At 42.6% G+C, this 16,531-nt stretch overlaps 1 protein-coding gene across 5 annotated transcripts in view; it reads left to right on the top strand.

Moving 5' to 3' along the window:
* pclob (piccolo presynaptic cytomatrix protein b) overlaps positions 1–16,531 on the top strand; it is a 49,151-nt gene that overhangs the window by 11,366 nt on the left and 21,254 nt on the right. For all 5 annotated transcript variants that reach the window (XM_034880363.1, XM_034880364.1, XM_034880362.1 and 2 more), the window contains 5 exons: positions 4,522–5,469; positions 5,689–12,550; positions 13,059–14,623; positions 14,797–15,062; positions 15,430–16,258. In XM_034880363.1, the coding sequence (XP_034736254.1) occupies positions 4,522–5,469; positions 5,689–12,550; positions 13,059–14,623; positions 14,797–15,062; positions 15,430–16,258 (10,470 nt within the window). The remainder of the gene's footprint in view (positions 1–4,521; positions 5,470–5,688; positions 12,551–13,058; positions 14,624–14,796; positions 15,063–15,429; positions 16,259–16,531) is intronic.

The following is a 16,531-nucleotide window of genomic DNA, read 5'->3' as shown; positions in this document are numbered from 1 at the left end:
AAGCTACAGCTTGTGCCAAAGGCATCTGCCAGAAAATCAATAGGAAACTTACCAGCTCCACAGTCAACATCAGGAAAGCACTGAAGAGAGACTGAGGAATAGTGGTGTAGTCCATCGCCCAAAACCCATCCTTTCAGTCTAGCTATTATAAATATAAATGTCCGGATCTATTTAGTAGGTGTGGGTTTGTAAAATGAATACAAAATCAAATTATGATATTGTTTCTTTAGTGGGGAAATGGCTGACAGGCTTTCCTGTTAACAGCAGTTTAATATATGTTTGGGCATTTTAATTTTAATTTTAATTTACAATTTCTTTGTTGAACCAAACCTACACGTCACATACCCAAAGCTGAGAGTTAACAAGAGAAGAAGGGAAAAGAAAGGACTGAAACACACTGATTGATAAACAGCATTGATTTGCTACATATTAACACCAGTTTGTCTTTTTCAGAGGCGTATATTTATTTCCCGGATCAGATGTTCATAACGCATGGAGGAATGTGCCAACTGTGTATTTAGGATTTGAATACAAATAAACACTTGTATGGTGTTAGAATGAAAGTGTAAAATGCATAGGTATCTTAAAATGTCATGATTTGAAGGTAATCTGTGCCCTATGTGAACGGGGTCTTTTCCTAAGGAGCTGCATAACTGCAGAATGTGTCTTGCTGTGGATAAAGTGAAATGAGCATTTCTTTGTAAAGCTCAGCAGATCCAGCCTAATGCAGCACGCCTGTGTGTCAAGAGCATAATTTCCTGACTGCTGTTATTGTGAAGGTTTGGTAATCCAGCTCACAGGCTAATCTTGGGGAGCAGCCTCCCCCCACAGCTCTCTGCTCGGGGCTCCTGCTCTTTACTCATAAAACAGATTTAATTAGACAAAAGGATGATGGCAACTTTCCAAACCCTGTGGCTCTGATGCATGGCTCTGAGACTGAGATTGGGAGGCAGGGACTGGCACTGGACAAGAATGTGATGGGATTAGGTCTTTTTGTTGACTGAGATGTTTTTCTACTTTATGTTGTATTGCAGTCTGATTTAGTTTTATGTTAAGTTTATATGAGTTATCAGATGCAAGAACAACCAAGTGGTGGTATCATGCTGAAACTTAGACATGTGGCAATTGCAGGAGAGGGAGTACACAGTAGACCAGCAGAAAGAATCAGGAATTCATGGCCACGACTCAGCCAACTGCGAACACTGCTGTTTGATCGTTCTTTATCAATCTTTCCTGATAGACTCTTTTTAAGTTTGTCCTGTACAGGGAAGCAAAAGAGAATAGCCCACAATGTTGGATTTTAATGAGTTATGCAAATGTGGGTGTTGACAATCTTACCCTTTTTTTCCACCTTCGTATTGTTCAAACGTGTTGATTTCAGTCTTCAATTCTCTTCAGTGACTGAAAATGAATTTAGGTAACCAGGTTTTTCATAAAGTAAGTGTGTGACGCAATTGATCAGTGGAATCGCAATAATAGAGATGATAAGAATGTTAAAATTGACTGTAACTATGTTTATTTACAGATCAGTCTCTCTTAAGAATTTACCAAATTGATTTGATCTATTGAACCTCATGATTCATTTTTCTCAGCTTCTTTTTTCATACGTTAATTATCTATTTTGTATTTGTTTCTGTATTTATTGATTATTTCATATTAATGTTTATTATGTTTGTTCATGTATGCAACAACCACCAAAGCAAATTCCTTGTAAGATTTACATACTTGGCATTTACTTCTTTTCTGATTCAGATTCTGAACATGGAACAATTAGTTATTATTTGTGAGCTTTTTATGTATTGCCATATTGTCTAAAAGTATAGGTTGACCTCTTAGGATTTTATCTACAAAGAAAGCCTAGATTTTGGAAAACAATTCCCCCAAATGTCAATAATGTACAGGTATTATTATTTTCTTTGCTACAAAGATAGCATCAGTGCATATGAGCTGCCTCTGATAAGGGCATTGTGCTGGGTCCATAAGATGATAATGATAAAAGTAGGAAGAGCTGGAAGTTGTGATTACTAATAATTGATTGCTGATTAGAACATGCATGCAACAGGAGCATAATGCTTGTCAGCTGTGATTACATTCTGCAGGCGGGAAAGAGGAGAAGGAGAAGTAGAGGGATTGACCTTAATGATCAACATGATTTTATCAACTTTATTTATTTAAGAAGCACTCATACGTCAGCTAGTCTGTATTGATGATGAACTAGTTGCAATGTGCGACAGTGTCATAACTTTTCACAAAGGATGCATGGACCCATGCATTTTAGCAATAAGTAATGTTTTGCATTAATATCACTTCATTTACAGTAAAAACATTTTAGAGAAATACAGTTACAGTAGTCATATTTGTTCATGTTGCTGCTGCCCACAGTCTCAGGAATGAATGTGAGCATTTATATTATCAGCCATGTTCAGCCATGTTTAGACCAATCATTTTTGGTTTTGAAATGTTCCCTCCGACTTGTCGTTCTGTGTAGCAGTATGATAACAACTGGTCTTAGCAGTGTGATATTTTTAGGCTAGTTTTTGGGAACGCAGATGAAATGTCCATCACAGCTGGATTGCAGGAGTAGGCATAAGTAGGCCAGGGTATGACATAGGGCTGATTACTTACTAAAGCCAAACTCAGCGCATGAGCCTGTGAACTGCATGCATCTTATTGTATTTACGTCACTGCTTCCTGAACCAGTGGAAATTTCCAATTTATTCTGTTTATAATGTGCATGAACATTAGTGTGCATATTTGGCAGTTGTGGTTTCATACAACATAATAAATGTGTATAGGTTCTAATAGTTTATCTCATGGGTACAGCAATTACAACTTAATGTTTCACAAACAGGATATCTGTGCAATGTAATCTACTCTGTCCTGTGGATCAGAACTGCTCTCTGTGGCTCTGCAGAGGCAGGCACGTTGATGTCATTTCGTCTGCTTTAGGTTGCTCGAGACACACTGCATTTTCTAATGATAGCTTGAAAGCCTTCCTCTCCTCCTTAACTGTCCATTAATTGAGCTAAGATGTGATAAGAAATGTCCCTTCAGACGATTACATTTCCAAAGTAATACCATTGGTAATAAAAGGTGATTCGTTTTTTGCAAATTAGGCATTTTCATTGCTATCTTACAAGGGTTGTAAGTTTTGGAATGGCAACAAGCATGTTAATGTTAGGGATCACAAGCTTCTATTGCGAATAGTATTTGTTGTTGATATTTCTGTGTAAATGCTCTGGTTGTTTGAATTATCCAGCAACGAGTGAAGGATGAAGATTGAATTTGTATTACTTTGAGTGCTATGGTATTGCTCTGCATGAGCACAAGTCAAAGATATACTATGCCACTGCAATGCATAGCAATACCTCATTGTCTTGGAAAATATGAGTTATGCCGTTAGTGTGTTATTTTAACTAGTATTTTACCTCTTCCATTTTCCTCATTTCAATTGCAAATTCTCCTCTACAAAAGTTTTTACAAAACTGGAACTATGTTACAACGGAACTACCACTTCAATCTAATCGAGCTACTGATCAGGCTACTTTTCAGATTTTGCTTCGACAGAGTTAAATACACTGATAAACTTATCACTGTTGTTATGCCCATAAATCTGAACAAAGTTACAAATAGGATTCAATCAAAATGCTAAGTGACCTTTTGATACTTTTGTTTATTACCTTTCTGAAAAGTAGACTGCTGGCCCTAAATTAATGCAATGCCTCTGCACAGCACACACAAACACACACACACACAAACACCTCACACAATTAATGCATTGGAGAAAATACACTGTTTGTTTCAACTATATTTCTTATATACTTCTAAAAAATGTAACAAACAAATGTTTACACCAAAATTGCACCATTTGGTTGGACGATTTAAATACTAAAAAGCAAATGTGATTGCTTTTGGTAGTTTTTTTGAAAATGCTAATTTAGTCAGACCTTGCATCAACAATATTACCATTTATTTCAAATGCAATGAAAAGGTTACGCTTTTGCAAATAATATCTCGAAATGGCAACAAAACATCCACAGGGAAGAGATAATCCAGCCTTATCAAACACATACCAGAACAGTATGGTTAAGTCAACAACAACACACGTTTAGCATGTAACGAAGATGGTGTAGTGGTGATGAGAGCTGCAACAGAAAATTGCACTCGCATGAGTGTATCAGCTTAATGACAGGCAAAAGTAGCAGTTACAAAAGCCACAGCTGTGCTGATTACCCGTAAGTTAGCTTCACTTAATTCCCACATTTCACAATAAGCCCTGCTTTTTTTATTCTCTTTAATGAAATAACCATCTAGGCCTCTACTTTGAGTGGTGATCTGATATAAATCTGCAAAATGCTGTTTTAGCATCAACTGAATATACAATGTAAAGTCTTTAATTGTATATGTTATATACTACAGGAAAAAAAATTACTAAGTTGGCCTTTATGGTGTTTATATGTAAATCTTGCGATAGTGTGTTTCCTAATCATGTGTTGTGTTTGTTTGTTTGTTTGATCACAGAAGGATTGGCTGTGTCTGAACTGCCAGACTCAGAGGGCTTTGTCTGAACAGCTGGGAGACTCAGGAAAAATGCCCCAGCTTTCATTTGTTTCTGCCAAGCCAGCGACCCTGGACACACCTTCAACCAAAAAAACAGATCGTAAAACTTCCCCTACAATGTCAGAACCTACACCTGTGGCAACAAAATCACAGCCCACACCTGCCATCATCAAGGCAGTACCAACTGGTCCAACCCCAATAGCAAAGGTGGAACTTACATCTGTTACCATGGAAACCACGGCTACAGAAGATTCCACACAAATCAAGATTGACATCACATGCATACCCACAATAGCAAAGATTTCCCCTGTTACTTCAGAAAAACAACCTTTAGCAGAATCCACAGCAGGACCCATTATACCCACTGTGGCCGCTGCACAACCGATAGCAGTAACACCAAAGGTTGAAGGTCCAAACACAGATGTTCCAAAGATTGTAACAGTGGAAAACACAGCAAAGGCAGTGAAAGTGAAGCTCAGTGAAACAGAATTTCACAAAGCTCAAGAGTCTAAACCTGATCTTCCAAAAGTCAAAGTTGAAGCAATTGTAGCTGCAGCTTCCTCTTTCCCAGTGACTAAAGCTACAGTTGCGCACGCCTCCCCTATTGCTGCAGAGGTTTCTATGGCTGTAGTTTCCCCATTGCCTGAAACAAAGCCAGAATTGTCTGCTTCACAGAAGACTATTACGGGAGTACAGCCTGATGAATATATAAAACTGACAGAGCCAGCAAAATCTTTGCAGCAAGTTGAGGTGCAGCCAAAGCCACAAGCACCACAACTTTTATTGGAGGTAGAACCAGTCAAAGCAGCTGACTGCAAGGAAATGGCCGATACATTGGTCGAAAAGATTATTGGCATTCCCTCAGCTCCAGGGACAAAACCAGTATCTACAAAAAACATCTTCATAAAGGTAAGAATGTGTCCTCTTTATTAAAACAAAATGTTTTTGTTTTAATTATTGACATAATGCAATCAATATTGTGTAAAACTAAAATAATTGCATTAGACCATTTTCAGACATACTCTAGTTACATAAACAATGAAAAAAACAAGAAAAATATTGGCTTGTGTTTTTTCAAGAAAGTCTGGTTCTTTCATTTACTTTACCTTGTTGGTTTTACATTTTCAGGAGCAAGATGAAATCAAACAAGAGGCAATGGAAGAAGGAAAGGTCTCCCTACCTACAGGGCAGGTTAAGTTGGGAACAACTGTTGTCTCTGTGACATCTACAAAGCCTGAATTCAAAGCAAAGGAGCATGATGACGACCAACCTCAGATTTTACCTATATCCCAGGAATTAAAGGATGGGCAGGTGGTTGGTGATACACATAAAGATGATGTAGATACAGATCTATCCATTCCAGTGAAGGAGGAGGTTAAGGCTGAGAGAAGGCGCCTAAGCTTCCAAGCAATGGTTGAGACCAGTGAAAGTGAGGTCACACCCTCACCAAAAGTCCAGAGGAGAAGGCTAAAGGTCAGCAATGTTTCATCCAGCAGTGAGGACATAAAAACTGAAAGCGCTGACTCCTCTATGGAAGATGAAGAATTCATCCGCAAGCAGATAATGGGTATGGGTGTTGAGGAAGAAATGTCTTTTTCAGAAGATGAGAAAGAAAATAATTTAGAAGATGAGAAAGCTATTAAAGAGGTTGAGCTTGATAATGCTTCAGTGGCAGTCAAATCACTGTCAAGAAAAAGTAGCACAGAGAATGAAGAAAGCGCAGCCAGGAAAAAAGTATTCACAAAAACTGACACTGCAACTACCCAAGATGTTCCTGAAACAGTACCCAGCACGACTTTTAAGAAAGCTATTTCAGTCACGAGACAAAGACAAAGCACTGATGAAGAAGTAGAGAGCATCACAGAATCCCTGTCAAAGGGATCGTCTAGTGTTCATGTATCTAGCTTTACCCCAGGATCTTCACCCACGTCAGCTTCATCTCTGGAGGATGATAGTGATAGCAGCCCCAGTCACAAGAAAGTCAGTGGGGACAAACATCATCGCAAAGGTAGGCACAGGCAGCCAACCCAGCCTCTTCCTACCATTGAAGACTCCTCTGAGGAAGAGAAGACTATGGGGGGCGAGAAGTCTAGGAAAGACAAATATGAACAAAGAGCCAATGGCCAACCACTGTCTCCAAATGAATATGCTTCCTCCACGGAGGATCTGAAACAAGTCATCGTAATGGATGAAAGCAGTAGAACATCTGGCTCTGAATACTCTGCCAGTATAGAATCAGAAGCAGAGGCTAGACAAGCTGTGCAGAGAGGACGTAAGCCTTCACTAACAGTGATCCCATACACTCCTGATCCATTTGAAGAGGATTCTGTGAACAAATTATTGAGTGCCGAAGAAGCATATGAGGCAATTATTCAGAAAACAAAAGCTATTCCAGGGGAGAGTCCTCCTGATATTGAGCCACTCTATGGAGGAATGGCAATAGAGGACTATCTTTATGAATCCTTAGTTCAGGAGCCTGAAATTAAGATTGGTGAATATCAAGAGCAGGGATTTAAACAGGACACTAGCTCTGAGTGTCTCAAAAAACTGCGGTCTCCAGAGGAGGTTTATGAGGAGATGATACAGAAAAAGAGAGAATTGATGATGATAGAGCAAGAGTTTCAACAGGCCCAGACAGCCATGGAATCTTCCTCATCAGGAGCTTCAGTCACAGGGCCTCCCTTTGATGAGACCTGTGTTGTGACCATACCCATGGAAGAGACATCCCTCACTGAACAAATTGATATACCTCATACAGCCACTGAAATTGCAAGTGAAGTGGAAGTGAAGAAAAAGAAAAGGCCAGCTCCACCCCGGCCCACCGAACCCCCTAAGCGGTCTGAGGTGAATGTTGTTCCCAGTACTCCTACTGGATCTATAGGTTTTGTTAGGCCTATGGTTCCTCAAGATCCTGCACTCCAAAAGTCATTGTTCCCCATACCAGACCTCAAGATCACTCAGTGTTCATCTGGGGAGGAAGAGGATGACAGTCTTGCAGATGAGTATGCTGTTGGTATGTCCTCTGACATCACCCCCAGTGATGACTCTGAGACTAAGGAAGACCCATCCATAAGCCCACCTTTGTCTGAAACCTCTGAGATAGAGCCTGTCTGTGTGGTGTGTGAAATTCCAGAGCCAAAACCTATTCCAACTCCAATATCAGCCCCAGAACTAACAGCTACACCCTCCCCTGTATCAACAATGTCACCTCCAACTTCACCAGCCACGCCAGATACCAGTTTGGGTTCAAATGCCACATCTTCATCCTCATTTCAGGCTCAAACACCTGTTTCATCAGATTCAACTCCACTATCTACACCAACACCTCCAACTTCCTTTGTAACCCAGTCACTTCCAGAGATCTCACCACCATCGCCTGCCACAACTGCAGCCGAACCTATTGGGGTCTTAGTCTCTCATCCCACTCCAACCACAGTTATAGTTAATATACCAGATGTGGTATCTGATCCATCCACAGCTCAAGAAACTGCAGTTGATCAAGTTAAGGTTTCTACAGCTGAAGCCCCAAATCCAGCCCCACTGGGGAAGGTAACTCCTTTACCTGTTGTGGTCCAAATGCCAGACTTTGTTTCATCTCCATCTCCGGTGCCTATGGAGACTCCTACTGTTATGCAGGTCTCAACACAGAGTCTATCACCTGTCTCAGCTCAACCTACAATCATAGTTACAGCTTCACCTGTTGCAGTCTCTACACCAGCTTCAACCAATGTTGTTACTGCTAGTGTCACTCTGGCCTCATGCCCTGGGCCCGTCATATTCCAGATGCCTGACCTGGTTTCAACTACATCTCCAATCTCTGCACAATCCCCAGCTACCAGTTTTAGCACTCCTACCCCAGCTCAAGCCCGAACCGAAGTGATTCATGCAGTCCCTTTACAAGCAGCCATCCCATTAATGAGCCCAGTAGTAATGCGAGCTCCAGTTCAAACAGCCCAGGTGTCTTCACCAGCTCCAGCATCAACTACTATTATCAAAAAGAAGGTACCACCCCCTCCTCCCCCACGGTCCACTTCAGTGACATTACCTGAGCCTAACACAAAGCTCCCACTTGTAAGGACTCTCCAGCATGTCACCCCTTCTATACCCCACACCACAGATAGGGGAACCACACTGGCTGACCATCCAATGCAAACCGTAGGTGTGGACATACAGCCAAGAATGGAGGACATACGACCAGATAGTGTGGCTGTACCTCAAGTGAGCCCAACCAGACAAGGGCATGTTGTCATCATTGTGCCAAGTGTAGAAAACATACCTCTGCTTGGCCAAACCCAACACGATATATCTAGCACAGGGTCAATAGCTGCCACTGTTTCTCTGCCACAAAGTAGTCAAATAGCTTCAGATATACCCAGTACAGATACAGCTTCACTATCCACCAAGGTGTTAGCAGTGTCAGTGGCTTCTGCTCCACCACTTCCGCCTAAACCTATGGCAGGGACAAAAGTTACAAAAACAGTAGAAATACCTGTAGCAGATACACCTCCACCACCTCCAACCACTTTATCCAAGCCAGCTGTTTATCCAAAGCCGTTGGTTTCCACTGCAGTGCCAATTGCAACAGCAACAGTAGCACAAGTTTCTGATACAACAACTATCCCTAGTCAAACCGCCAAGCCTCCTCCACCCATACCACCTAAACCTATATCAATTCCAGCTGGACTGGTTTTCAGCCACAAGCCAGGGGAGAGTGTTAAGCCACCTCCCCCTCCTGTGGCCCCCAAAGCTGCAACACTTCCCAGGACCAAAGAACCTCCAAATGCTCTGTCACTAAGCCTAACACGACCTGTGGAATCTAAGTTGGGTGCAACATCTCCTAAATCACCTTTGTCTCCTAGACATGCAAAATGTTTGCAAACGTACGTTGTGATAACCCTGCCATCCGAGCCTGGCTCACCTACAGAGGGCATAACAGTCCAGGCACCTGTAAGACAAGGCTCCATCCCATCTACAAAAGTGTCAGGGGTAAGGACCACACCTTCAGAGCAGAAAACACCCACTGAGGCATTCTCAGCACAGGCTACAGTTAGGCGAGCGTCTGTCCCAACTGTAAAGTATCCACCTCCAATTTGCATAGCTCCATCAGTGGCAGTACAGCAAGTGACACCTTCTGAAGAAGTGGCTAATAAAGTGCAAGCCAGGAAAGACTTTGTGACACCAATATCGGCGACGGATGTCACAGTAGTGTCATCAGGTCAGGACACATCTATTCAGGCACATAGTGTACCTTTTCCAATTAAAAAAACATATGTGCTACATCAAGAATCCATTCAGCAACTGCCACCACCTAAAACAATGTTTGAGGTCACAATGTCCCCAGAGCCAAAGGTTATAATTCAACCCTTAACTGTCCAAGCCACTGCAAGAGCCCAGTCTATACCACTTGTTGCTCAACAACCAAACATAGCCACAGAGGTCATAAATATTCTGCCAGATATTCCAGATGAAGCACTAGTTCCTCTGGCCCCACAACCAAGTGCACCTGTGCAGCCACAGCCACTGGAAGATATTACTGTACCACAGCAGCAAGAGGTACCCGTAGTTACACTAGTTCCCCAAGATAGACCAGTTGCGGTCCTGTCAACTGTTGTTTATCCAAAAGTTTCAACCGACGAAATGCTACATAAAGAACAGGATATGCCTACTCATGTCATAGTCACTGAGCCAGTAATGGTAAGATCACAAATACCAGTAGAGAGTCAGCCAGCTCAACAGCAACTTACAGCAGTTGAAGCAGGGACTCACTCTATAGAGCAAGATTTGCCTAAATTTTTTAATAGTCCTACTATTGCTGATATCCCATCTGTACCACAAACTGTTCAGCCTTTAGAAGTTCTGCATTTAGTGACAGGGCAGCTATCTTTGCAACAATCACTTCTTGTAGCTGAAGTTTCGACCTTCCCTACAAAATTTGAATTACCTACAGAGATTATTTCAACCGACACTGCTGTTAGAATACCAGGAGCAGCACCAGGGTCTGCATTACCTCATCCCCTACCTTTTATTGTTGATGTTACTCCAACACCAGAAGTAGCTAAGTTAATGCCACTGTCTGCAGCTGCAATTGGTGAGGTAACACTATCACCTGTAGTCACAGAAGTCCAACCAATGACAGCACAGCCAGAAGTACCTCATTTTACTTATATTCCACAGGTCTATGGAGCAATTACATCCTCATCAATGTCACATTCAATGTCACCAATAGAGGTCATAGCATTGCAGCCTGAACGAGATACAACTACAGATATTTTAACAGAGGATATTAATGTAAAAGCTTCAATGCCATCATCAGTGTTGCAGTCCAAGGAGTTGGCTGGGATGTCAGTTATTTCAACCGGGGAAACCACCAGTAGCAGGACTTCTATATCGTCCATAGCACAACCAACATACACCACAAGTGAGATTTTTACTTATCCTGCAGATTACGAAACAACAATGCAGGTAGTTACAACTGATGCCTTTGCTGCTACAAGGAGAGAATCCATAACTATGCAGCAGTCATTGCCATTGACACATATTGTAAACATGCCAGCTGAAAAAGATGTTCCTATTGATGGTTATGCTGTTCAGTTCCCCTACAAGAGAGGATCTATTCATTCAACAGAACAAAGACCACAGGTATTAACTTATTCATCAGAATATGATCATCCTCTGGAGATTATAACCACTGAGGCATACACCAGGAGAACTTCAATGCCTGCTGCACAGGATATTCCACATGGTGTATCTGTGGCACCAGTCACTATCACTAAAATTCAGCAAGAGTCTATTGAGAGCCAAGAGATTCGAGGACCAGAAAAAGTGGTCTCCAGTATGAGTCACAGGTATTCATCTTCAATTTCCACCTTAGGCCAGCCTCCTGAAAGCCTGCCTAGCCTGGTCACTCAGGTGGTCACCACTGAGGTCCAGAGGACCACTGTTTCTGTTGTTCATGAAAGACTTCCAAAAGTCCCTCATCCCAGTGTAGCAATCACTATACAACCAGACGTAGCTAAAGTCCAACCTCTGCCAAAACAGAATGGGAAGATAATCTACCCTGGTGATGTTATGGATTTGCGTACCATGAAGATTGGCATAAAGATGACTGAACAAGGCATGGACCTGACACCACCTGAGTCATGTCGACAGTCTTTTTCAAGTGACTTTACTGGACGTCAAATCACAGCAGTCCAGCCTGAGATAATCAATCTTAGTACAGAGATCACCCCTGCAACCACACTGTCTGTGGTCACTGACAGCATCACAATTGTCACATGCACAGCCACCATTGCCTCATACAACAACACTCCAGCAGAGAAACCACTAGATTTGCAGGGCTCTGACACGTCATTGCCCCTGCCTCTCACAACATACAAACAATTTGAACCACTAGCTCAGATTGTATACAGACCTGTGAATTCCCAGCCCGTAGTCAGTGCTGTAGCATCCGCAGCTCAAGACATACCCATTAATCTTTCCTTTGGAGCTCTGGTCTCCTCAGAAGGCCAACAGCCAATGATTTCCCCAGCAGCTATCAGCAATGGAGGTCCTGTCCTTTCTCTAGAGGCCACAGGGGCCATGGATCTGTCCAACTACAGACCAGTGAGAGCTATGGTAGCTTTGTCTGACACAAGCCCAGGAGTGGTGACCACTGTTGTAGAGGATGATGGGACTCCAGTCGACCTTACAGCTGGCAGGAGGAGTGTGTGCTGTGATGTCATTTACAAGCTACCGTTTACTGGAAGCTGCAGAACACAGTCCCCGGTTACAGCCCAGCCTGACAACCGTTTTGGCTATAGAGATGACCACTACCAATATGATAATGCTGGACTGTATGGTATCAAAGGCATGAATGGCATAAAAGCCTCAATGTCTGAAACCAACCTGACTGAGGCAGGACTGTTCTCCTATGATCCCAGGAATGACTATGACTATCTTACTGGATCTGCAGATGGCGCTATAGACCTCACAGCTGCCAAGCTTTCTGCTGGTGAGTATGGGAGTATTTCTGCATTTGGCATGTTTTTTATTACCATGCTTTGTACTTGCTTTATAGACTTGCATTTGAGTGTTTTCATAGACTTGAAACTTTTATTTTTCAAAGTGCCTTTACTCTTTGACTTACATTGTAACAGTTCAATATGTTGCACAATGAAGGCATATATGGTTGTGTTCCCTTACATTTTATTAATTAATGCTTGCAATTGTTTAATTTATTTGAATGTAATGTGCATGTTTTCATTAAATATGAATGCCTGCTTGTTTATCTTGTTTTTCTTTTGTCTTCATACAGATGCATGTGTGTGCCTGCGTGTGCTTCCTCAATATTTTGGTTTTGCATCCTGCTAGCCAAAATGAATGCAGATATCCAGATGCATGTGAAATTTATATTTTTAAATCCAAATCGCATGACCTTCAAGCCATGTACAGTAAAAGTTTGTTTCTGAAATAATATATTTGATCAAGTAAAATACATATCTTTGGACTTATTATGGCAGGTAAAGCTCTAGACTACACTAGCAAAGCTACTGGAGTCTACCCTGGGATGACCACTGCTCCATATTCCCAGGTTCCAACAGCTGGGTTTGGGGTAAAGGGTGTTCTAACCTCACATGGAATAGTTTACACCTCTGTTGCTGCTCCAGTTCCATCCACATATGCAATTACAACTCAACCAGGCTCCATCTTTAGCGCTACCTTAACACCTACATCAACAGTCCAGAACCAGTCATTGCCGCATCCATATGGCTTCATTCCCAGTACAGACCCTGGACAGATAATTCCTTATGACACAGGGCTACCAAAAGAGCTTATACCCACAGCTTTGGCTGACATCATAACAGGCTACCCGGACATGTACTCAGACACCACCCTGGAGGCAATTGCTGCCTCTCTGGACGCCTTAGCCTCTTCTCCAATATTCCCTGGCTTAGACAATACCAAGATGGCCCAATATCAAATGGAGAGGGAGTTTCTAGAGCTAGAAAAGCTTAAGCAGCTTTGTCTCGCTGAGGAGCTTGAGTGGGAGAGGCAGGAGATCCAGCGTTACCGTGAACAGGAGCAACTCATGGTCCAAAGGGAGCTTGAAGAGCTTCAGGCTCTGAAACAGCAGCTTCTCATGCAACAAGAGGAAGAGCATCATGCCCACATGGTGGCCCAGCAGGAGACATATGCCCAGCAGAAAGAGCAGTTGCAGCAAATCCAACAACTCCAACTGCAACTCCAGCGCCAGCTTGATGAGCACTATGGTAGTAGTGGTACCACAGGAAACCTCCTAGATGCTAAATATGCAGGGGTAGGGGACAGTGGCCAGTACTGGCCTGTCAAAGATGAGTCTACAACTTCAACTATTGGGACACAACTAGAGAAAAGTCAGGACCAGCTAAATCTTGTGAAGAGGCTTCAAGCTGATCAGGACACAGGAAAAAAAATAATTGATAGTGGAGTGCAGACAGATGATGAAGACTCAGCAGAGAAGCAGCATGTAGGAAGGAGAAAGAAGAATAAGAGAAATGTGGATAGCTCAGCTCAAACTGATGATGAGGACAACGACGAATGGGATGCTCCCACAAAAGCACGAAGGCGTTCTCGAAAACATAGCAGTGATGGAAAACATGGCTCCAAAGTCTCTAGCATTGCTATCCAGACAGTGGCTGAGATATCTGTCCAGACTGACCACTCTGGATCTATCAAACGACCCAATGTCCAGATGGACACCAAGGTGGAAATCATCAAGCACATCTCAGCTCCAGAGAACTCTCAGAGAGGTGGCAGTCTGAGCTGTCAGACTGACTCAGACAGAAGGCACACACCCATTGAGGTTGGCTACAGCACACACCTAACAGCAGATGCCCCCTCTGAGTCTAAAGTCTTCTACACCTCAGTCTCCCCCATGTCCCCAGAAAAGTCACTTGGAGGGCAGAGAATGCTGACTGCTGACCCAACCAGATTTTCCTCTGGCCCTCAAACATTAAAGGCTGGTCAGAAGTCTCTGTCTGATCCTAAATCCCTTAGTCCTGCCACAGACGACAGGATTGGTGGATACTATGCAGGCAGCTATTCTGTAAGTCCTAGCAGAAAATAAATTAAATAAATGAAAGAAATAAGAACTGTTTTATTACTATTGATGACTTTGCTTATGATTGTTTCAGAATGATGAAAATGCTAAGTGCATTGCAATTAAAATGTTTTTTAAATCATTCAATAATCGACAGATTTTCTTTTTTAATGTTCTAGAGCCGAGGCTCTCCTTCTGGTACAGGTAAGAAGGTAAAGCGGACACTACCAGACCCGCCTCCTGAGGATGACTCTCTGTCAGGACGGTCAGGCTACATCACCAACTCTGCTCGTCGTCGTCTCGCCCGCAGTACAACCATGGCCCGGGCAAAGATCCTGCAGGACATTGACAAGGAGCTTGATCTGGTGGAGAGAGAGTCTTCTAAACTTCGCAAGAAACAAGCAGAGCTAGATGAAGAGGAAAAGGAGATTGATGCCAAGCTACGGTGAGATACCACAGATTTAACACCAGCACAACTTAGGGTATAGGCTTTTACTTTTTCAGACCCTGTGGCACTACTGCATGTCATAAATTGTTAACAACTAATAGCATTGCGTTTGACCCTCTCATGCAATCATTATTCCTAATTAATCTGCATGATTTCCCACTTACCTTAATAGCTTATGGGCTAAAAGGCTGCCTTGACATCATTCAGTGAGACCTCTTCACACTCACACATGTCACACTAATACAAAAGGTACTAATGTGTGAACCCGGAACATTTTTTTGCCTCTTTGGTTTGCTTAATGTTAATATAATTGTTAGTGATACAATTGTTCAACAATATGAACACATTTTTGTTATTACTGTAGGTACCTGGAGATGGGTATCAATCGGCGAAAGGAGGCCTTGCTGAAGGAGAGAGAGAAGCGAGAGAGGGCCTATCTCCAGGGGGTGGCAGAGGAAAGAGATTACATGTCAGACAGTGAGGTTAGCAACATCAGAGAGGCCAGGGCCGACGGCCTGGAGAGACCACGGACAGCTCCCCAGTCTGAGTTTGACCAATTCATTCCCCCTCAAACAGAAGCTGATTCCCAGTACAACACACTAACTAGTCCCTACTCTCACTATGCACAGTATGTTCCCCAGACCCAAACCACCAGCCATTACACCCAACAGAACCTGTATCAGCAGCAATCTCTTTACCATCAACAGGTGTCTCCTTACGCAACCCTGTCCCTCTCCCATGCCCAGGCTCAGTCTAGCAGCTACCAACATGCTTTGCTTTTGCAACAGGGAAAGCAGCGACAATCTACCCTGTCTGATTTAGAGCCTAAACTCACCACCAACTATGAAGTCATACATAACCAGCCTCTGCTCATTGTGCCAACCTCCACAGAAAGTGGTTATGGGGTGGCTCACCTGGGGGGCAAGTATGGCAGCTTGGACTTGAGGCTAGGGCTAGGGGAGAGGAGCATGGCCTCCAGCCCCATGTCTAGCATTTCTGCTGATTCCTTCTATGCTGATATTGACCACCACAATTCTAGGAACTACGTGCTGATAGAGGACATAGGGGAGCTTACTAAGGCCTCAACGGGACTGGGCAACACCGGCTTAGGTTCTGGATTCAACATGCCTGATAAAGAGTTGTCCAAGGCTGACAGATTACTCAGGGCCGCAGAAGTCAGGCGCACAGCAGAGGTAAATACTGTACTGTTACATTATCTTAATTTTTACCTCTCTCATAACCTCATGTATATAGAGCTATATTTATATAGCTTGCTTTAAGGGTGCTGTCACTGAACAAAATTTTTTAGAGCATTGCTACACTGCTTTTTCAGTTATTATAGCCTGTTCAGAATGCCACAAAACAGATGGCAGCAATACAAAGCTTAATTTCTATGAAAAGTATCTATCTCTTCTAATATAAATACAGTATATATATCTATATATATATATATATATATATATATA

This window comes from Etheostoma cragini, chromosome 8, assembly GCF_013103735.1.
Source record: "Etheostoma cragini isolate CJK2018 chromosome 8, CSU_Ecrag_1.0, whole genome shotgun sequence".
In the NCBI taxonomy this organism is placed as follows: Eukaryota; Metazoa; Chordata; class Actinopteri; order Perciformes; family Percidae; genus Etheostoma; species Etheostoma cragini.
This window is presented reverse-complemented; position numbering and strand designations above follow the sequence as displayed.